The sequence below is a fragment of the Leptosomus discolor genome, chromosome 1, assembly GCF_034619465.1.
Source record: "Leptosomus discolor isolate bLepDis1 chromosome 1, bLepDis1.hap2, whole genome shotgun sequence".
NCBI lineage: Eukaryota > Metazoa > Chordata > Aves > Leptosomiformes > Leptosomidae > Leptosomus > Leptosomus discolor.
This window is the reverse complement of record NC_141391.1, coordinates 164,168,801-164,190,503: the sequence shown is the minus strand read 5'-3', so window position 1 is coordinate 164,190,503 and position 21,703 is coordinate 164,168,801. Positions and strand designations below refer to the sequence as shown.

The 21,703-nt window shown below is 42.7% G+C and overlaps 1 protein-coding gene across 3 annotated transcripts in view; it reads left to right on the top strand.

Moving 5' to 3' along the window:
• Nucleotides 1–13,197, top strand: part of LUC7L2 (LUC7 like 2, pre-mRNA splicing factor) — a 36,493-nt gene extending 23,296 nt beyond the window's left edge. For 2 of the 3 annotated variants that reach the window (XM_086469821.1, XM_009958478.2), the window contains exons 5-10: nucleotides 297–440; nucleotides 1,803–1,979; nucleotides 4,231–4,322; nucleotides 5,195–5,224; nucleotides 6,187–6,381; nucleotides 12,255–13,197. In XM_086469821.1, the coding sequence (XP_086325947.1) occupies nucleotides 297–440; nucleotides 1,803–1,979; nucleotides 4,231–4,322; nucleotides 5,195–5,224; nucleotides 6,187–6,381; nucleotides 12,255–12,447 (831 nt within the window). In that variant the 3' untranslated portion in view covers nucleotides 12,448–13,197. The remainder of the gene's footprint in view (nucleotides 1–296; nucleotides 441–1,802; nucleotides 1,980–4,230; nucleotides 4,323–5,194; nucleotides 5,225–6,186; nucleotides 6,382–12,254) is intronic. The other variant, XM_086469828.1, reaches the window with a different exon arrangement.
• Nucleotides 13,198–21,703: the final 8,506 nt, after the last annotated feature.

Below are 21,703 nucleotides of genomic sequence, written 5' to 3'. Positions count from 1 at the left end.
GGGATGGTTACACAAACATTAATTTTGCAAGACAATGTGGTATAGACAACAGTGTGAATTACTTGAAGTTTCTGAACAAAATCCTACTCTTGACTTGGTACATAGACTTGGTAACTCAGCCTTTTTCTGTATGTTTTTACATGAGGCAACTTTTGTTTTACCTGGAGAAGTTATCTCTGCATGTTTCTTTTAGTTCTGTTGTACCGATTTTGCATATATTCAGTATTAGTAGTGGTTTAGATTGTTCTCCATAATTAAAAGCATTTCCTTTGGTAAGCCTTTCCTTCTCTTTCAAGGCTGAAAGAGTTCATGAATTGAATGAAGAAATTGGGAAACTGCTGGCCAAAGTAGAACAGCTTGGAGCTGATGGGAATGTGGAAGAATCCCAAAAAGTAATGGATGAAGTGGAAAAGGCTCGGGTAAAGAAGAGAGAAGCAGAAGTAAGTTGATTGCGTAAGGCTTGGGGGATGGAGAGGGCAGGGTTCAGTACTGAAGTGGTTGGCATCTGTGTAATGCAAGATCGCTCTCTACAACTACCTGAAAGGAAGTTGTACTGAGGCGGGGGTCGGTCTGTTCTCCCTAGTAACAAGCGATAGAACAAGGGGAAATGGCCTTAAGCTGCACCAGGGGAGGTTCAGGCTGGATATCAGGAAGAATTTCTTTACTGAAAGGGTTGTCAGGCATTGGGACAGCCTGCCCAGGGAGTTGGTGGAGTCACCATCCCTGGAGGTGTTTAAGAGACGGGTAGATGTTGTACTTAGGGACAGGGTTTAGTGGTGTTGATAGAGCTAGGACAAAGGTTGGACTCGATGGTCTTGAAGGTCTCTTCCAACCGAAACTGTTCTATGATTCTAGGATTCTGTGTCTATATCTGCTGTCATTTCCTTAATTAATTGCTTCATATAAAACTAAAGAATTTGCTTTGTGGCATCCTGTACAGTTAAAGTTCCTACCTTTAAATACACTGCTATACTATTAAAATAATACTCACTTACATGGTTGATGCATTTATCTTGGTTTAGCTGTATTGGCCAGTTGTATCTGTGGACAGTACAGTTGTGTCTGTTTGTTGGACTGACATTGTTTGGTCTTACGGCTCTTGAGGTGGCAACCCCGTTGTGCCTTGTGGTGTCCTGATGTAGCTCCTACTGGAAAGCCTCAGTGAAGTGAACCACTGTCTTCACTGAATGATAATTAGTCAATGGCTTGTGCATCAGGCAAGTCAAAATGGTCCTTGTTGTAATGTTCAGGTGGCAGAACTCACCAAGAGTGTTTCCGTATCGTATTTCACCAAGATACTTAAGTCTGCGGTTGTTTAATGGTACCATTGGGGTTGCTGACAGCCGTGCTTGTCTGTCATCTGAGTGTCTGTAGCTAAATTTTGCTCACATAACTTGTTTAATTAATGTCTAAAATGCAGATTGATTTCCCAGGAAACTACTACTGTCTTAAACTGGGTTCAGAATTAAAACTGGCGTAATATTTTCATAATATGTTACCACATTGCTGCATATGAGCAAGTTGTGCATCCTTCGAAGTCGTATGATGTTAAGTAAGGGTAATAATCACCCCACTGTTTCATTTGCAAAACCAGTTGCTGATGTCCTGCTTTTATGTCCAGTCTTCAAAATGAGCAGCCTGCCCTGTATCTTACGAGACGGTTGATTTATGAATAGTATGAATTAACTAAGGGCTGTGCTGGTGTACATTGAATTCATTTATCAGTTTGAAGTATATCTTTGGTAAATCGTTATCTTTGTATTTCTGTGCATTGAGAAGTAACAGCAAATTGCTTTTTCTAGGAAGTATACAGGAATTCTATGCCTGCCTCCAGCTTTCAGCAGCAGAAGCTACGGGTTTGTGAAGTGTGCTCAGCTTATCTTGGTCTTCATGACAATGACCGACGACTTGCTGACCACTTTGGAGGAAAACTGCATTTAGGATTTATTGAAATAAGAGAGAAGCTTGAGGAACTCAGGGTAAATTATTCTTATGTTTTTGTGTGTGTATATGTGTGTGCTCCTACTTAATTATTTGCCAGGCAACCTTAATGGAATATCTATTTCTGGGCATGTGAACTTTTTTCGTATTACTTTAAAATTTGGGATTTCATTAGTCTACAAAACACTAAACATTCTAACTTAATATCAGTTATCTGGATCACTTGATAACGTCTTTTGCACTGAGGTATATTAAAACATATGTTCAAAGTAAGACATCTTGGGAACAGAGAGAGTGCGATTCCACTTGTAAAATGGAGAACTGTATTTTGAGTGACAGTGATGTTGAAAAGTATCTAGCGGTCATAGGAGATAGCCAAATGGACTTTACTTTTAGCCGATTGACTGGCTAAAAGTAGTAACGAGACTCTGAAAATACAAGAACATATAGTGGGCCTAAGTGAGTGACATTTTATTTATTTAATTAGGATTAAATGTTGGTAGGGCTGGTGATGAAATCCTCCGTTTTGGTACCAATACGTAAGGAGGATGATAACACACGACAAAGTCTTCAAAAAAAAAAAAAGATCTACAGAAATACTTGGACCTCAAACAGCCTGCTGTATGGTGAAAGTCTAAAACTCAATTTGTTTATTTTATCTGGACAAAGATTGGGGGATGACTTTCATTCTGTAGGTGCGAACAACCTTAAAGTAATTTTTGAAGGCTTTTAAGCTGAACTGACAGTACGTGAAATCAGCTCCAACAACTGAAAGCTGTAGCTATCCAAAGTCAGAATACAAAGAGGTGTATGTCAGAAGTCAGGCTAGCTGTTAAAGTAATTGTTACATGGTTGCATGTTGTCTGTAGCTTGGAAGATTTGAAATTCAGTTGGAATATTATCCTAAACAACACTATCTTGATGAGAAATTGTGTGCTGGAAGAAAGACTTACTGGAATTATGTTCTAGACTTTTGGTATTCAAGAGGGTGGATTTGGACACTGATGCCATTTATGACCTTAATATGCAAATTATGGAGTTCAAGGCTCAGTTAAGCATTTAACTGTAGAAATCACTAAAGACAATCGCTGAATGAGTTGAAGCCCTAAAAGCAGGCAGTGCTGCTGCTGAGTTTGAGTAAATTGGCTTGAGCAAATTATGAAATTTATATTTCGTAATATTCCATCTGTCTTGCATGGATACTGTGACTTAGCCTTTGGAAAGCCCAACTCTTTCCGTTGACTGTATTGGCAATTCAGGCTCCTAAACACAGCTGCTGTAACTCGGACCTAGATCACGTGTGCTTCCTCTCATCCCTCAGTGAAATTATGCAAAGAGTCACTTGAACAGGAAACCTTGCTTGTCGTTAAATCACTGATACTGTTCAAGGAAGTATAGATGTAATTTGACATGAAGGGTTGAAATAACTGATTATTTACACCTTTCGGAAAAAAAATGCATGGATAATAATTGCACATTCCCAAAGCATCGATAAAATAATCTTTTGAAGTACTTCGCTAACAAAAAAAGAAAACAATAACTATCCCCTCCTTCCTCAGAGCTCTCCTCAGAGATCTAATCAAGATGCTGCTGGGGCAATTCCACATCTCAGAAGAAGGTCTTTACAAAGAGTTGAATTTCTTGCATCATGTCCAGAAGGTGGCGAGACTTGGGTTTGGCCAGATCTCCAGTTGTGAGTTCCACATCTGAGGGCCCTCTACTGAGCGTGCCTTGTCCCCAGTAGTAGTGAGTTCAACCTGGGGGCTATCAGCTGAAGCATCCTCTCTAATTATATGTCTCTTGTTCACAATACAGAAACAAGTAGCCTCAAAACTAGGTGTCAGCCCAAGCAAGTCCTTTAAGACTAAGGAGTTCTTTATGTCACAACATAGCTGAAGGAGTTAATAAAACAATTAACTCTCCCAGTTCTGATTCCTTCCTACCTTTCCCCAGTGGCCAAAACATGACAGGATTGGCATGGAAACTCTCACATTAATGGCATGACTTACTGCTCTGAATTCCCGTTCGTGGAAAACTTAATATAACTCTACGTATTTCAGGTCTTCGTGTAACACCCATCTATTTGCTGCAGCTCTTCTGCAATAACTTCTGTTTCTTGGAGGAAAAAAAAAAAGTATACTGAGGAAGAGAGAGGGAATAATATACACAAGGGAAAGGGAATATACATGAGGGAAAGAACTGAGTGTTAACTGTCTAGATTATTTTTATAGCAACTACATCTGAGAAATTTTTAAATGTAACTTAATGAATGTGTTCCTTTGCTTTTAGAGGATTGTGGCTGATAAGCAAGAGAAACGAAATCAAGAACGTCTGAAACGTAGAGAGGAGCGAGAAAGAGAAGAAAGGGAGAAACTAAGGAGGTGGGTATCTATTTTAGTTGCATATATATATAATGACCTATTTAAGTTTAGTGGGAAAACTATGATGTAGTTCATACACATTTCTAAATCTGCAGAATCACAATAGTTTGCATTCCGTGGGAACTTACAAGGATTAAGAGTGACTGTCACGTCTGACTCTTAAAACCTGAAATGCTTTCCGAAACAATTTGCCTTTTTAAAAACTACAGCTAGAGGTGTCGCTACATATTTGAACAATGGCCTTTAAAGGAGATAACGTTCAGGTGTGTGCCTGGTTTTGAAACATGACAGATAAGAGCTTACACTCATGTGAGTTTCTAACATCTAACAGATGTTCAGTATTTTCTTTATAGATGTTAGAAATTTTTCTTACTGGAAGTAGTTGAATGTATGACTGAGGAAAGTAGTTTCCTATTCTGCTTCTAGGCCTTGTGAGGCTGGAGTGGAATGGAATCTGAACTGCAGTTCTCTTGACATGTTAGCTTCAGAGGTTAACCATGTAAACTTCTGACATCTGATGCAGTCTGATAATGCATGCCTGACAAACAAGGGAGTACTGACTTGAGCTGTAAGCTTTTTCTGTGGGAGGGGTGGGAATAGGAAAGCAGATTAGGTGTTCTTTTGGGTTTATAGTATGGTGGGCTCAAAAATAAATAAAAAAAACCCCAACAAACACAAGACAGTTGTCAGAGGGATGTGTTTCCTTGTAAATATGTTACAAAGGTGTTAATATCAAATAAAAGGCCTTTAATTGCTAGTAAAATAAGAAATACAGTAGCAGATTAACTAGTCTGGTTTATTGTAACTGAGTTGTACTTTATTTGATAAGATTCTGTAAGAAAAAATTATTTTCTGTTTTTCATTTGTTTCAGGTCCAGATCCCACAGCAAGCATACCAAAAGGTATATAAATCTACCAACAAGGAACACGCAAAAGGCTGGCTTCGCTGATGAAGTTGGAGTGTTATAAGTTTGTCTAGCACTATTAGTTTAAGATGTCCGTCTTTACAGACAAAGCACTCTTATTATGTAGTCATCTCTCTGTGTGCTTAAACAGTATTGATCACCATGCCACTGAGTTTATACCTGTGTGTCTGTTTTGTAGCTATGTCTATTTTGTGGCTACTACAATGCCAATTTTTGTCCCAAATAATGGTTAGAAGACAGAAACTTGCTCTTTCTTCAAAACACAAGCTTGTGGTTAATACCTTTTGGTGAAAACCCATGTTTTTCAAAATCCTAAGCACCAGGTTAACTCTCAACAGTTAACCCATCAATAGTACGAGTTTTCTTCCTGACTTACACAGCTGAAGGTCACCAGTGAGTTTTTATTGCAAAGTGATTTAAAAAAAAAAAAAAGAAAAAAGAAAAGAAAAAGAAAGTAAATAATGAATTTGTATGGTGTTTGGGAACCTTCCAGACTAGTTTTCTTGTAGTGGCTATGGGGAAGGATATAGTCCTATATTCTCAGAACGTCATAATGCATAGGTTCTGGCAGATGATCCGTATCGCTGTATCATGAAGTTCCACAACTTTGCCTGATAAAGGCAAGATTTTAAAATATAAAAAAGTAGATTTTTCCCATGTTTTTAATTCCTTTCAGAAGCTTGGATTGGCTATGCTGTAACCGTACATACAGTCATGAATTCACTGTAAAATTGCCTGCATTAGCCACAGAGGATTTTGTAGGATTTCTGATGTTGCTTTCCCCTGTCTGTTTGCCTGTGCTAGGACAGCGGTAGCCCTGAACACTGCAGACCATTCTTACACAGATTTGCTTATTCATGAAGTGCATCATATTCACGGAACACTGACAGAGTAGCTAGGTGAATGCAGCATCTGGTTTAAGTCCTTTCTGTTCCTAGATCTAGGTCCCGAGATCGCCGCCGACACCGGTCTCGCTCAGCCTCCCGGGAACGAAAGAGGAGAACTCGCTCCAAATCCCGTGAGAAACGCCATCGTCACAGGTCTCGCTCTAACAGCCGCAGCCGGAGTCGCAGCCATCATAGAAGCAGGCATAGTTCCAGGGAGAGAAGCCGAGAACGCAGCTCCAAAAAGAGGTAAATGTTGGCCTAGAAATAAATGGCTTTTCCTAGATGCATGGTGAGAATTTTCACACTAAATTAGGTTTACGTTTACTACTTGGTAATTTCGACTCATTTTGAGACTGTCTCAGATTTCAGTAACACTTTTAGCATATTTCTGATTTGACATACTGTAGTGATACATATCTATATTTTTTTTTAAACTCAAAATAATAGAGTTATGTATTATTTCTGTTTTGGATGAGTGATATAAGGTATTGGTGTCAAGTTGATAATACTATAAGCTTCCTACGGGGTAGAAAGTAAACCAGTTGATCTCCATTTGAACCCGGGGGTATCAGCAGTTGTCTTGCTGTTACATGTTTGTTTCTTCCCTTGGGCTCTCATTACCAGCACTGGAGCCCATCTGTTCTGTACTGTGCCAGATAAAAACAAGTTTAGATATGCCTGAAAATAAACCTGTTGCATTGCACCTGAAGATGTTGCTTTGCAAGGAAAGTGGCTCAACCCCTCATTGAAGGATTACTGCGGCCAGCAGTCGGGGGCTGTTGCTTTTCAATGACTCAGTTGCTGTCTGCTCCTGAGGATTTGCTGGCTTATTTTTGATGGGCGAGGTAAACATAATTTAGAAGAGGGTTGGAATTGCACAACGAGGCATCTGGTAGGGAGGTCTGCTCATAACCAGGATTCCTTTCCTGTATAGGTCAGCCACCATGGCATAGATTTGAGTGCAGTACAGTGGACGGGGTGCCTGATCTTAAAACCCTGACAGACTGTTGACTTGTAAGAAGAGAAAAGATCTGGTTTTGAAGTGGCTGTACAAGCAGGGTTTGTAATTCAAATGACTTTAGGAGTTAAATCACCAATGATGGAGAAATCTGTGTTGAATGTGTTCAAGTATCTCAAGGGCTGTTTGCCCTAAAAATGAAGGTGGTTTTCTTCCCGGAGTACGTGGGTGACTGTAGTCCCATTGTGCTCTGTAAGGGATCATAGAAGACAGGGTTGGTCCAAGTCTTTTGTTTCCTTGGTTTTGTTGCAGATGGGTAAAACTTAAATGTCCAGCAGTCTGTGTGATACAGTCAGTAGTGTCGGTGTTTAACATTCTTCAGGGTGTTCTTTGGTGTCCTAAAGTCAACATTTCGGACTTAGGAATTTCCATCTGGATTGTAGCTTGTCATCAGTTATCCAAAAGAGCCTGCCTCTTCAAGGCATTCACAATGACAGTTTAGCAAATCTTCAAACCTGTACTTTTTCGGTCTTAAAATAGACGTTTTCCTTTGAATCAACACGTTTGTTAACTTAGATGAACCACAATGTATAGAGCGTATGCTCAAATTGCCTTTAATTCTTCAACTTTGAATTCCAGCCTTGCAAGACTCAATTTCAGTCCTTTGAAGAAAACCATACTGATTGATTTTTCCAGGATTCTCATAGTAGTTGTTCAAACTCTCCAATGTGATATGCACAATGCAAATGATGCCTTGCCTTCTGTATGTTGGCAGAGAAATATGTAAGAACGAGAAAATGGTGTGGACCATTGGTGCTATCCATAGAACAGTAAACCTGTCAGTCTCAGCTGCCGAAGGTGAATTGAAAAAGCACAAGATGATTTGAAGATTAAGTCAGTGTCCTTTTGCAAGATGCTATAAAAGGGATAAGCCCTTCAAGACCTGTTTTGTGTGAATGAGTTAAAAAATGTAACATACTTCAGGGCACAAGGTTTCACCTGTATGATATTCAGTACTGGAAATATTTCTCCTGCCCTGAAGGAATGAGACACACCTGTGTGGGAAGAATCTGTGGTACAAATAAGAGTTTTTGCATTGCTGTCAGCTTGAGGGGAAAAAATTGCTGTCCCATCATTAGCAGCTCATACCTCTTACTTCTCTGAGGTCAAGCAAAATTTTTGCTCTTAAAGGATGTGTATTGTGTTTTCAAGAGACTGAAGAACCCTTAGAGCTACGATCCTGCTGCACTGGGACCAGGATAGCTACTGAACCTACAGCCAGGCTGGGTACCTCCTTTTTAGAGATGCCCCTCTAGCCGTTAGAGCTGCTTTTCACATGAACGTGGGAGAAGTCTTTCTGTTGGAACGCCATACCACTGTTGATGCCAGAATCCAAAATAAACCTGGACGTGCAGGCTCAAATGTATTATATCTACTTCATTGTCTCCTAAGAGCTCTTCTTATAATCCAGGGTAGTTGTTAATCAAAGCACTTGTTGCCAAATCCTATTTTTTAAACTTTTTTTTTGAGGTATTTCTTAAAATCCTGATAGGAAATACTTTTATTCAAGACTCTTTTCCTTAAGCTCAAAACATTCAGTTGTCCAAGGAATTCTGGCCAAGAATACTCTGGAAAATAAAAGACGCACTCCAGCAAGTTAACTTCTTCAGGAAAGTTGTAGTGTTTTGGCTTTGAATAAATTTGGATCTGGGGAACGTGGTGCTTTTGCCAAACTCTTGCGGAAGAGCAGAGTGTGGCACCAGAAAGACAGCTCCAGGCTGCAGCAGTGGCAGCCCATGGTGCCACTAATTCCAGGGCCTGAAGAGAAGTGTGGAGTTGTGGTTGCTATGTGGGAAGAGTCGCATCATTTTATGTTAACCTAAAGCCTTTAGCGTGATTTTTGGGCTTGGTTAAAGTACCATAAAATATAGTTATTGTAGGCTGCTGAATCCTGCTGTAGAAGCTATTTATGTGTCTGGGTTTTTTTCAGTTTTGATTGCATCCATTATGGCTTCAACATGTAAGTATGCTAGACAATTAGGCTCATTACTGGAAAAACTCTTGATGTGCTGCTGCTGGCAGTCATTTCCCCGTTCTGTTCTGTATAACAACATTATCACAAGCAAACATGTGCTGAGTATTACTGTTTGCAGCAAACCGTGCAGTTCTTTCTGATTTTCCTGTCCACCCTTCTTCAGAAAGTGTTTTCCAAAGAGCCTTTCACATAAAATGAATAGCTGCCACCTCTCAGATGCTTCTTCATTGTGAAAGTAAGGGGATGTTATTGTGCACTATGTCTGAGGAAATTTGGCGACTGCATAAATTTGCCTGACAAACAAGTTTTCTTTAATCTGTATCATCATCAACCGTATGAACAGGTGGAGAGATTTAAATCTCTTAATGGCTGGGATCTCGTTTCAAATTTCAAACACAGGGAGCAGACCTCCACACTCTGTGGGCAGAGCTGAAGGTACACAAGGTGTCTGGCAATAGCAGCAGTGTGTCCAAGGTAACGGGGACCCCTATGGTAATAACAGCCACCTGCCTAAGGTAGAAGGAACACTAGGACTACGCAGGCTTGGATTACTGGCTTAGCAAGAGCAGGTCTAAATAAAGTCCTACTTTTCCTCGCTCTTAGCTGTAAGTTCCAAATAACTGCTATGAGCCATCTTTCATCTCATTAGAAACAAAATACTTAATTTGTGCTTATTGATTTGTAATGAGAAAGCGAATGTTTGCAGTTAGATGTTGAGATGCATACTCAATGATAAGATCAAGCACGACAGCAGACCTAAATGTGGGTCAATTGAGAGATGGTTGTGTCGGCGCACTTGAGCCCACTGACAAGAATGCATGTGACGAGGGCGCAGGTACTCCCATGCAGGCGTGGTACGGGCAGAATACCTGAAGTCGTGGGGTGGGGCTTCGCTTCACCTGGCTTTAGATGACTAGGTCAGATGTAAATCTTGTGAGTCTCATTACAGACTCATCTGACATAATTTTGTGTTTGTTTTAAGATGAGACAAATCGTGCCTTAAATTGTCTGTTTCTTCTGCTGACTGTTAAGGAAATCTGGTGGATTAGCTTAGGTGTCTGCGCTGCAGACATATAAAGCCGGGTGAGATAGGTCCCACTCTTAGCATCTAGACAATTTTTTTAAAAATATCCTTCAGATCCAGGTTAACAACAGAATATTCTAGCCCTGTGCTAATTCTCTGCTGTGGAAGAGAAGTACAGACTTCACTTCCCCCTTGTCCACCCCTGCTTTTGAGGAGAAAGCTGGGCTGGGCAGCACAGACTCATTTAGTCAAACATCTTACCCCTGGGAGGGTTTGAAACTGTAGCTACATCTTTCCCTGCTTTCCTAGATCTGACTGGCTGTTCTGGGATTTTCCCAGGCTTCCAAAGCTGCTCTAGGATTTTTGTCCAAGGCTACTTGTGTATTTTGTCCTCAGACCCAAGGCAGGCATCCACAGATACTGTCTTGGAACATATTATACAGCATCACATATTATAGCACGATTCATAGTTGGTGACCATGACAGGGTGGATGCTGCCCACATATCTGTTGAAGGGGTCAGTTTCTGCTGAAGAATCCACTTGATCAGTTCAGGAGTAATGCTTTCCAAGCATTCTAGGTAACGTAAGTCCTAGTAGAGGTTCTGATTCTAAAGGCTGTACCTTGCCCTTGAGAAAGGCAGGAATGGTATTTTAATTTCTGGCGGTAATACTGCTTGCTAAAGCAATTGTGCACGCTTTCCCATCACTGTGCTGTGGTTCGTTAAAGCCCGTCTTCCTTCTTGTCAGCTGAATAGAGACTCACCTGTAGAGAGGTGGGATGGCTGGACGAATGCACCTTATATTCCACCAAAAATGAGTGGAATGAAAAGCCAAAGCTGTGGGTGGTGTCATGTCCTGTCTGTCTGCCTGTTCTAGGATTAATTACTAGAGCTAGCCTGAGTCAACCAGTTCGGAAGCGTTACTTCTGCAGGAGACTTGCAGCACAAAATACTTGTGAAACAGCTGAAACAACTCCAGTGTTAACTTCTTATTTGGCAGGTAGCTCCTCTTCTTGTTCGACATGTAGTTTGTGGAATAGGAGTAATGCCCGTGGATCTCAGCGTTTGCAAAACGCTGCAGTGTAGGGGAAGTAATCCTTCCAACTGAGGAACTAAAATGAAAGGTCACTTCTTTGTACGCTTATAAAAGGAAACTGGTACAGGAGCATTTTGCAGACTTCAGTTTTGAAGCTCTGAGGTGATAACAGTAACTTTCTGTAAGTGGAAAGAGTACGGTCTCGCTGTCCAGTACACCAGGTTTTTTGACTAAGAAATTAGTGACTAGCTTCATAGCGTGCTGTTACAATTATTCTGTGAAAGTATGTCTTAGAATCTTTTATGATTGCAGTACATCTTAAAATGAAAATGTGACGGTTTTTAACCACAGGCTTAGGGGCACTCTGAGTCAATATAGAGGAGGATGTCTAATCCAATTTTCTTCGGGTACAGGTAGCTCAATTTAAAACTACGTGGTTTGTTTAGCAGAACAGCTCTTTTCTGTCTGTATTGTAAAGCTTTTGGAAATGCCTGTTATCACTGTAAGACAGCTAAAAACACCACCACCACCCCAATGCTGGCAAATCACACAAGGGATAATTCTTCTAACAAAACTTAATTGTAGCATGGATCCCAGATCTGGTTTTATATTTGTCATGTAATAGCCTCATTCCAGAATTAAGTTCCCCCTGCTTTTAATCAAACTCCCATTTTTAAACACATTTAAGTTTGTAATTTATATATCTGAGATTGACTAGACGTTCTTCTCAAGCTAGAGACTACAGATGAGAAATTTCAATTAAATTTCTGTTAGTGCAAGCTTGAGGGCGGAGGTCAAAAGTAAGAGATTTAGTGAAGCACACCGACCTTAATCTGAGCTCTGTAAAAAATGTAGATTCAATTCTGCCTCTAGCAATATTTGTCTTTTGAAATTGGAAGTGGGAAAGGGGGGAGAGTAGAATGATCACTGATGTCTTCCCATACGCTTCTATTCATATAAATCTAAAGTTGGGTTGGAAAAAGAAGAAAAATGTAAAATGAAAATGCTGTTTGGTAGCTACAGATTCATGACTGACTTGCATTCTCGAATGTGCTGCGCTTTTCAGATCCTCAAAAGAAAGATCCTCCAGAGACAAAGAACGCTCAAGAGATCGTGATAGAACATCACGTGATAAAGATAGAAGCTCGAGAGAGAGGTCACCGCGGGATTTCAAAGACAAGAAACGTTCTTACGAAAGCGCTAATGGCCGATCGGAAGACCCGAGGAGCTCGGAAGAGCGTGAAGCAGGGGAGATATAACCGGCTGTATATTCACCTGATCTCTAGCTTCCTATGGAGTTGCATACTATGGTTTAGTTTACAGTTGTTCAAAGGGACACCAGTGAGCAGTTCCAGACACTGATCCAACTAGGGTAGATGTACAGTATATAAAAGTGGTTATAACCAAGTCAGAATTAAACCCCATCAATTAATGATGCCTAAAGCTGGGTCCTGGACTTCCACCAAGTTGTAAAACTTTTCTGAAAGATTTCTCTTTATTCAGGACAACAGTTTTATGTACCAAGATGCAGATCTCAATGTTTTTAATCTCCTTTCCAATACAAGTTAGTGAACAATGATATTGTACTACTTGCCTTGGGTGCTTTTGAACCTTTATAAATTCTCCAATTCTGCTCCAGTCAAAACAGCAGCATTGAAAGGTTGTATTTTGGGGGAAATTTTTTTTTTGTTTGCTTTTTTTGTAAGAGGGTGGGTGGATGGATATTAACTTTTACTCTGAGGTTGTGTTCCCAGTGATTTGGTTTTTTTGGGGAACCTAGGAGTTGATGACAGTGGGAGCGTTTAGACAAGAATGTGTGCTGGAGAAAGCGGAAATGTCTTTTTACAGTGCCTATTTAGACTTGGAAATTGAACAGCTGTTGCATTACATCTTTTTTATTTCTACTTAAATTTTGAAATCAAAGCCAGTCCCATATCTGTACCATTTGATTGGTATGTGTTCAATATATTTGTTTTTTTTTTCCATAAGGACTCTTTCTGCTTTTTCTTGTGGGGTACATCCTTAATTGTATTAAAAAACAAACAAAAAACCAGCAACAACAAACAAAAATTAAGAACAAAAAATAAAAAAAAAAAAATAAAAAAGGAAACCACATTGTCCAGTAACTTTACAAGGATATACCTGGTCTCTTAAGGTGGTTACTTAGCAGTTCAGTCACGTAAAAACTAACATTTGGTTATCAGAGTTTTTAACATGCAGATGTGCTCTAGGAGAAGCCGTATTTCTAATGGCAATCCTGACCCTCCTGAGATTTTCAAAGGCAGAAACATGTGGAATCATCATGATCATGGCACAGCCACTCACTCCTTAATGGCTTCAGTTTCAGAAAGCAGTATTTTGTTTAGGTTCAAGCTGCCTTTATGTACAGGGGTGCTGTCAATTCTGTTGGATTGACGGTACTTTGGGGTGTATCAATTATTCAGATATGCCCTGCTCCCACACAGAAGAATTTAGAGATTGGCAAGGTCTCCTCCTTGAGACGGCACCACCGAGTTACTTAACAGCGATGCTTAAGAGCAGTGTTTATTTGCATTTTCAGCAGGTTCTGCAGGCTCCTCTGTATCTCACTTAGTCCAAGTGCCTCTGTGGGCCCAATCATGGGTGTATGCTGTCACTGTAAATTCATTGTGTGCATTTTTCCTCACTGTCATTTTCTGTAGGCTCTTCAGTGTGGTCAGAACACGTGTGTGATAATTCTAACACAGTAGATAGGTGATTCAGCAGTATTTTGGCTGGCAGTGAAAGCTAGAACGCCTCCACAAGGACCTGTATCCAGTCACCTTTGTGTAACAAAAGGCGAACAGTCATTTCTAGATACATCTTGCAGAGCAGAATTGCCAGTGAGTAAATGGGTAACTCCTTTCGAATTCCTTTCTGGAATAAAAGTATTCCAGAAGTACTGAGGACCTGTCTCCCCCTGCAGCCAGCCACAAGAAATTTTTGTATTGTAAGGGGCATGTGGGGGCAGGGGGTGCAGAATTTGCATACCGGCAAAATGCTGCTTAGACTCCGTACTAGAAAATTCTGGATTTGCCATTGGTTTTACAAATGGCTTTTAAATTTAATTATGAAAGGGTGGTTGGATTTGGGCCTTCCCTTATTTGTAGGTTTCCGTGGGGTGGTAAGCTTCACAGTGTCGGAGTACCACAGCAGTGTTAAACAGCGAGAAGGTAAGTCTTACCTCTGGTTTCCTGATAAAATAATCTGAATTACATGTGGAAATACATGCCTCATGTCTGAAGTGAGGGCTGGAGTGCTGTTGGGAAGAGAGCTGAACTAAGGGGATTGGGGAAACACAGCTCTGATGCAAGAGATCTGGAACATCTGTCAGAAAGGGAGACGGCTCTGTTAGCTGTGCCTGAGTCAGTAAGGATCTTCCACCGTTACATCAGAACCAAGCTGCCTTCATTTCCAGGAGGGTGGGACTGAGGAACTCATCACCTGTATGTTTCCTGCAGGACAGCTGAAGAGTGGTTTTAACTGACATTAGTTTGCGTGGTCAAAACAATTATAAAAAGGATCTGGGGGAAGTAAGTCTTGTCCATCTGTGCTGCATCGTATAAGGGAAAGAGCTTTGACACCAGTCAAAGAGCTTGGGCTTCATTACTTGTGGTCTTTAATTTCCCAGTCTTCAGTAAATGGTTCAGCAATTGTTAATTCAGACTTCTGGCCTAGAACTGGATCAGAAACACAGGGACAAGATAATTCAGAAGATCAAGCTACTCAACAGATCAAGCTGCTCACCCCATAGATCAAATATGTCCTACAGGTGTGGATGTACTAGCTTCAAATATCATCCATCCACAGGGTAGTTAACAACTTCCCCCACAGAGCCTGTTGGCACAGCTTTTCTGCCTTCAGTGGCTTGTTTAGTCATTGATTCTTACAAGATTGAGAGCGCTGGAGGCGGCCTGCTAGACCCACAGGAAATCCATGCGGTAACGTGTGTGGTGATCCACACTGCTGCCACTTCTTCACTGAGATGTCACAGGTCTGCAGGTCCTTGGGAGGGCCCGAGATCTGGAAGAGTGCTCAAGGCCATTCCTACTTGAGGAGAATACCTTCACTCCCTTGCAAGGAGGCTTACTGCAGCCTGGGGAGGGAGTGGGGCTCCTGAGGGAACCGGAGGATGCTGTAGCCGAGCATCTTCTCCTTGGAAATTTTGCCAGCGCAGTTGTAGCTCCATAGCAATTTTTACCTGACTGCAGGTGTACAAATTGAGCAAAAAGAGTAGATAATTTATTTAAAGTGTTTGAAACACAGTGAACCCGCAAGCATTATTGCTGCGTCTCAGAAAGTTCTTACTCTGGGTGAGTCAGGGGAGCATAACAGAAGAATGTTAAGATGGGGAGCAGCTAGAGGAGGGCGCATTACCAGACACGAGGTCCTCTCCTGAACAGATGTGAGTTGCTTTTCCTGCTGGAGCAGCAGGAACCATACAGTAAAACAGTGACGTTTCCAAGCAAAGAGATGCTTGGCGTGGTGCAGCCGTATGGCGTTACCTCCTATCAGGCTTGCCGGTGAAGCAAGGAGGAGGCTGTTCCTATCTGTCCTCTTGCCTTCCATCAGAGAGCGAATCTGAGATTGACCCTCCAGAAAGAGAGAGAGGAGGGTCAGTAAGCCAGTGCAAATTATGATTGTGCAAACCTTAATTAGCCTTGGGGTGGGGGTTCTCTGGCTGAAGGGCGAATGGTAGCAGCTTGCCTTAAGGCACCTGGGGCGTGGGTGGGTGCGTCCAAACAAACAGGTTTAGGAACCATTCGTATAGAAACACGGTATCGCAACAAGAAGCTCCTGTGGTGCTGAAGGTGACTCGGTGATAGGTGTGTGCTGTCTCCTCCAGGACTGTTACCCGTTGAAGCAGATTGCAGCTGCAGTCAGCATTAAACAAAGTATAAATGCACAATAGCTGCACACCAGAGGTGATGGCAGTGTGCAGTGTGTGGTGTAAGGGTCTGCAGGAGCTGATAACACCTCCCCACCCCCGGTTTGCTGTTCTCCATCCCATATTTCACGTGCCACCTTCCTCAGTATAATCTTCCTTTGTTCAGCAAACAGGAGAGGTTAACTTCTCATGATGCAGCGGCTTATAAAAAGTGTTAATGCAGTCTTCATTCAGTCCTGTATGGTTCTTGCTCATAGTTTTTGCTTTGATCATTTTCTTAATAAATTCTTGCACCATTACTGCTGATGCAATTCTTTAATTCTTCTTTTCAGTAAGATCCAAGATCCGTCTTTCACTGCAGCCTGCAAAACTGGGAAGCAGTGGACTGCTGGGCGGGAGTTGTATCAGCAGCTGCAAACACAAGGGAAGAGAGAAATAAATGTTTGCTCCTTGCCCAGGCTCTCCTCTTTATCCCTGCTTTCCCTTCTGTAGGCACGTAACAGACAGCCAGCGGGCAATTAGAAAATTTTCTCATGCTTTGTTGCTCCTGGCTCTGGCTTTTCACCTCCTGTTGCTGGGGAAACCAGTCCCAAATCACTTCCCTAGGCTCTCGGTGGTGCTGCGCAGAGCGCCACAGGCAAGCAGTGTCCTGGGAAGCGCACCAGTGGAGAATCGGGATTAGCTAGCACCAAAGCAGGGCTGGACACGGGCAAGGTCAGAAAGGGCCTGATGGATAACAGGAACTGCAGTGGCTGTGCGGCTCTTTCCCAGGCTGAAATGATCTGACGAGCGCTGACTGTAGTAAAGCGTTGATGACGATGCTCCATTAGGGGCACAAAGGTTAGAAATCGTTCCTGGTGCTGGCTTGGAGAGGCTGCAAAGAAGGCAACTTCACACCGCTGCCCGTCAGGCACCACCAGCATCAAAGGCCTGCTCCAGCCTCTCTGTATCCAGCACTAGAAGGTGATAAGTGGGTTGGGGGCTTTGCATTGAGTTACTTTTCAAATCTCTGCCATCTTCGGAAGCTCAAACTGGTTTGCAACAGAGCGAGGGGAGCAAAGAACTGCTGATTCCCAACAGGCCAGAGCAACTGCTGCCTTGATGGAGGGTGGGACTGTAATGCAGACGGTGGCTCCAGCATTCTTCCTTGTCCTAAAATTCTGCCTCTGCTTGTAACCCCATGCAAAGCTCTGCTGGTGGCCCATGCTAATGGCAAGTTTCAGCACAATGTGGGGATCGGCCTGCTCTGCCTGATGGCGGTGGTCAGTGGCAGCCAAGTGTCCCTGGTGGACAGCCTGGGGAGGCTGGATGGAGATCACCACCACCATGTCCCTGATTCATCTGCTCCCATGCAGTTGTGCACAGGGGAGGTGAATGACGGTGTTTCTGCCTGCGAGAGAGACATCACAGCAGTGCTTCCTCCTGGGGAAGCGCTTCCAGGGACATCAGAAGCAGAAACCTGGGCTTTCCAAGGTGAACACACAAAATATTCTTGCAGTACAACAGGACTGCTGTTTCTAATGTCCACTGAGTAAGCAAACAATTCAGTCTAGGATGCTGCTGGCTAAGGGCAGGGAACAAAAATCACTCCTGCATGTCTTAAGCTTGTTTGATACTGACCATGTGCAATCTGACCAGTATAACTGTGCCCTGAACTGGCTCAAACGCCATCACCCTGCATTAGCCAGAAGTGCTCTGGTATGGCATATAAGGTTAACTGAGCCTCGACGATATTCTGATTACAAATATTAATTATCTCAGTATGAGCTTTAGCAAAGGTAAAGAAAAAAAGGCATTGTCTCTAACATCCTCTTTCCCTGAAACAAGATGTTGTAATGAAAGAGAAAAAAGATTTTGCAATGTTGAAAACCGAGACGGTTAGAATAGGTCTGGGGGCTTGCTTGGTTTGGTTTGCAGCATGAGTCGCAGCTGTGCTCTTATGAGACACCTGAGTGCCACACCTGATGGACAGGCATTTGAATTCAGTGGCTGTTCTGTTCTTCCAAGGACCAGTGGCTCGATTCACTTGTGCTATCTCAGTATGATCTTCCGTAGGCAGCAATCCTTTCTGATCACTCATTGTGCCGTTACAAGCCTTGTGGTACCTTCTGTTTAACCAGCAAGGCAAATTGAAGGTCGAATGGGGCTCCCCTGCTTCTCTCCAGCTCTAAGAGAGGTGACAACCCTGGCATCTATCATGGGGTAGAAACTCTACTACTCTCAGCATGTTCCCATCTGAGCCTTCTACTCATCGTTAAGTAGATACTTAACCAGCATCTAGAAGAAGCCCCTACTTTGTCAGTGTAAAGCAACACCTCTGAGGGGTTTATCTATACCTATGCCCACAGCTCTACAGCAAAGGGGCTCAAGCAGCCCTTCATTTCAACCACCAATAATGCCAATGGCCTTCCAGCAGGAAGAGTGGGTGCAAGGGAGGATTTTCTTCTGGGCTTCACTAGAAGGATTTCGTATAAGTTTCCCCAAATCCTCTGCAAAGTCTCTGGGCAGCCTCAGGATATCTGAGGTGACCTCCCTGCCTTGCTCACCTCACTGAGCCTCTCTACTGCCCATGCCCCAGGCAGGGGCAGGAAGGCTTCTTGGCTCACTTTCCAGCAAGAAAATTATTAGGCTGAAATGCCCTGGCAGCCAGGTTAACTGCTGCTGTAAAACACTCCCTGTCATTTCAAATTGCCTTGGTATGTTTGTAGCTCTTGTCTCTCTGCTGTCACACACCACTGGACTCTTGGATTTTATCCCAACATTGATTTGTATTTGCACAGGGATGCGTTGTAAATGCACCTTACTCCAAGTTAAGTTTCTGCTTTGTCACCACAGTGAATGAAATTTTTCAAATTACATTTTTCTCATCTCTTTGCCTGTGATCTAGTGTTTTTCTATTCCTTGTTCTTTCCCAAAGCTGCCCCCATTAGAAGGCCTGAGTTCACTCAATGAAGCTGATGAACTGAATTTAAATACCTGTATGTTTTCACAGTGTTTAGATAATACTTCGAACCAGGAAAGTGTTTAGTGGTCTCTACAAGGTCAAGTTTGGCTTGTGGGGATGTTTTTTTCTCCGGCATCGTGACTGGCAAAGCACTTTGATTTTTACTAGCTGAGGGAATAAACTTCCTCCATGAGCTCCCTCTCACTCCTCTCCCCCTTATCACTCCTCTCCCCCTTTCTTGATGTTTTCTGTGTTTTTGCAATGTTCTGGTTTAGGTCACACATAAAGACAACTCCATGGCACTTAGCTGATTTAACCTGTCACAGGCACTTGTCATACTACCCCTGCTACGTCACAGATTTCTTGTCTCACCCAGACCTTCCTGATGTCCCACAGGCTGTAAGAAAACCATGAAGCTTGGTGTGAGGCCTTTGGTCCCACTCACTGGTGGTGCTCCATGGGAAATCTCTTCCTGCTGCCTTTAGGTACGATGTTTCCCTTAGGTTTCTTTTCACAGGATCAAAGTTATCCCTAAGAATTCACACAGTATGTGTATAGCACCACATATTTACCAGTTCAGTAAGTAAAGAGGGTGTTTGGTTTGCCTCCCAAGCACGTGAATGCCGCTGTTTTGCAGAGGCACAGGGAGGTACAAGGAAAGTCAGACAGGATTGTGCAGGGAGGCTACTGGAAAACTGGGAACTCAGCCCAGGTATCCTCAGTCTCAAGATGCCATCTAATCTATGCTTTGTTGGGAAAGCTTCCTGCAGTCCTTTGCAATCTCAGCTAAACCAAAAAACAAAACAAAAAAAAGGGGGCCATGTACTCCTAAACCACTCACATCACACAATTTTTTAAAATTTAATGTGTCCCCACTTTGTAAATAGATTTAAAAAATAACTCCCTCTTTATTTAAGCCTGAGTTTGGTTTTCTTTCACACACTTTGCTTCTGCCACGCCTCTCTCCATCATAGCAGCAGGGAGCACAAGAGCCTTCAACCATCAGCCAGTGTTGTCAGGCCCCTGTCAGCCCAGGGTGTCTATGGCAATGATGAGCACGTCATTACAGCTGGCCATCGTCATGGCAAACAGTGCTCTTAACGTGCAATAAAGCAAGTAAATAAAAAGGGGAAATTACTTTAAACTTTTCAGAGTGTTAACTACTTGTACTCCCTCGAAGGGATTTGAAACTGTAAATATTTTTTTACAAATCTTGTTTTTTCTTGCAATACTTGACAGTGCTGTGCAATATGCTTCCCCTTCTCCCTGAGCTGAATAAAATACCAAATCAAATAAAGCAGCCTGCCCCATCCTCCCTCTCCGGCAAGAGTTCATCTTCTGGACTTGGAGATTTCAGTATCCTTTTCCAAACAAATGGGATGGGTGAGGAAAACTGCGCATCAAATGAAGGAGAATTCTGCATGTTTAGCTGTTTACAAAGTTTTGTTTCATGGTCAAGTGAAAAGCTTCCCTTCCCACCGCCTGAGGAGCCTGATTACTGCAAGCGTGATGGGTGCCTGGGTGGGAGCTTGAGCTGGTTTCAGTAAACCCCCCAGTCCCACCAGTAACCAGGCACTGTAACCAGCTACCACTGCTGCACATCACGAGTGCCTTTTCTGTGCTACAAATAAGAGGACGCGTCTGCTTTCTCTGTGTTTATTGCGTTACACTGAAGCAAAACGGCATGTGGTTATTTGCAGTTATTAGCTGATTGTTTCACCACATCTAAGGGATGCAAGGAAAAGCAATTAAATAGTTCAGGACTCATTACTGCTGAAGGGAGGCTCAGGCCGTGTGAGAGGACAGGATGAAGGCAGCACCATAGGCTGAGCCGAGCCTGCCACGCCGCCCACTCAGCGAGGCAGCGACCTCCCTCAGCTGGATGCGTTTGGAGTAGCACAAGAGCTAGTGAGCTCGCAACTATTGCCCTCTCCTGGGTACACAGCCAGAGTCATTTTCTGGGAGTAGCACCATGAAATCCACATGCTGGAGATGTTCATCCCTGGCCAGAGGGACCGCAGTGGTGACCACATTCAGTGTCGCCATCCCTTGCGCTGAAAGCTGCTCCGAGAAACCTCTTCCAAGGTTGGGGAATGCCTCTGGCTCATGCAGGATGGGACTTTCCCCGTGTCTTTCTCAGATGTTAGTCTTTCCCATATATCACTCTTCCTATTTTTTTAGTTCAAACACAAAACAACACCTGTGCCTCTTAAATAATGACCTCTACAAAGTCCCTGGAGATGCTTCAGAATGGTCTCCTGCTTGTCATTCACAAGGATAGAGAGGTGGTAGCTGAGATAAAGAGCTGCTGGTGCCTCTCTGGGCTGGTGCTGCCAGGAGGAGCAAGTCTTTCTCTCAGGAATAGCAAGCATGGAGTCATCATCTTAAAATGTAGTCTTCAAGGACAGTGGCCAGAGGAACCCACCTGGACCACTGAAACTGCAAAGCACATCAGGATTTGTTGGTTGGCTTTGATGTATCTGCGGATTTTATTTAGCTGTAGAAACTCAGTTTGCTAAGGAAATTATTGACACTGATATCTACATTATATAAGCCTTTTTCTTGCTTTTTTTTTACTTTTTCATTCTTCCAACTGAGGCTGGAGGTCCAAAAGCAGCAAATCAGTGCTGGCAAGATGTTTGAAGAGCCTGGAGGTTGCACATCC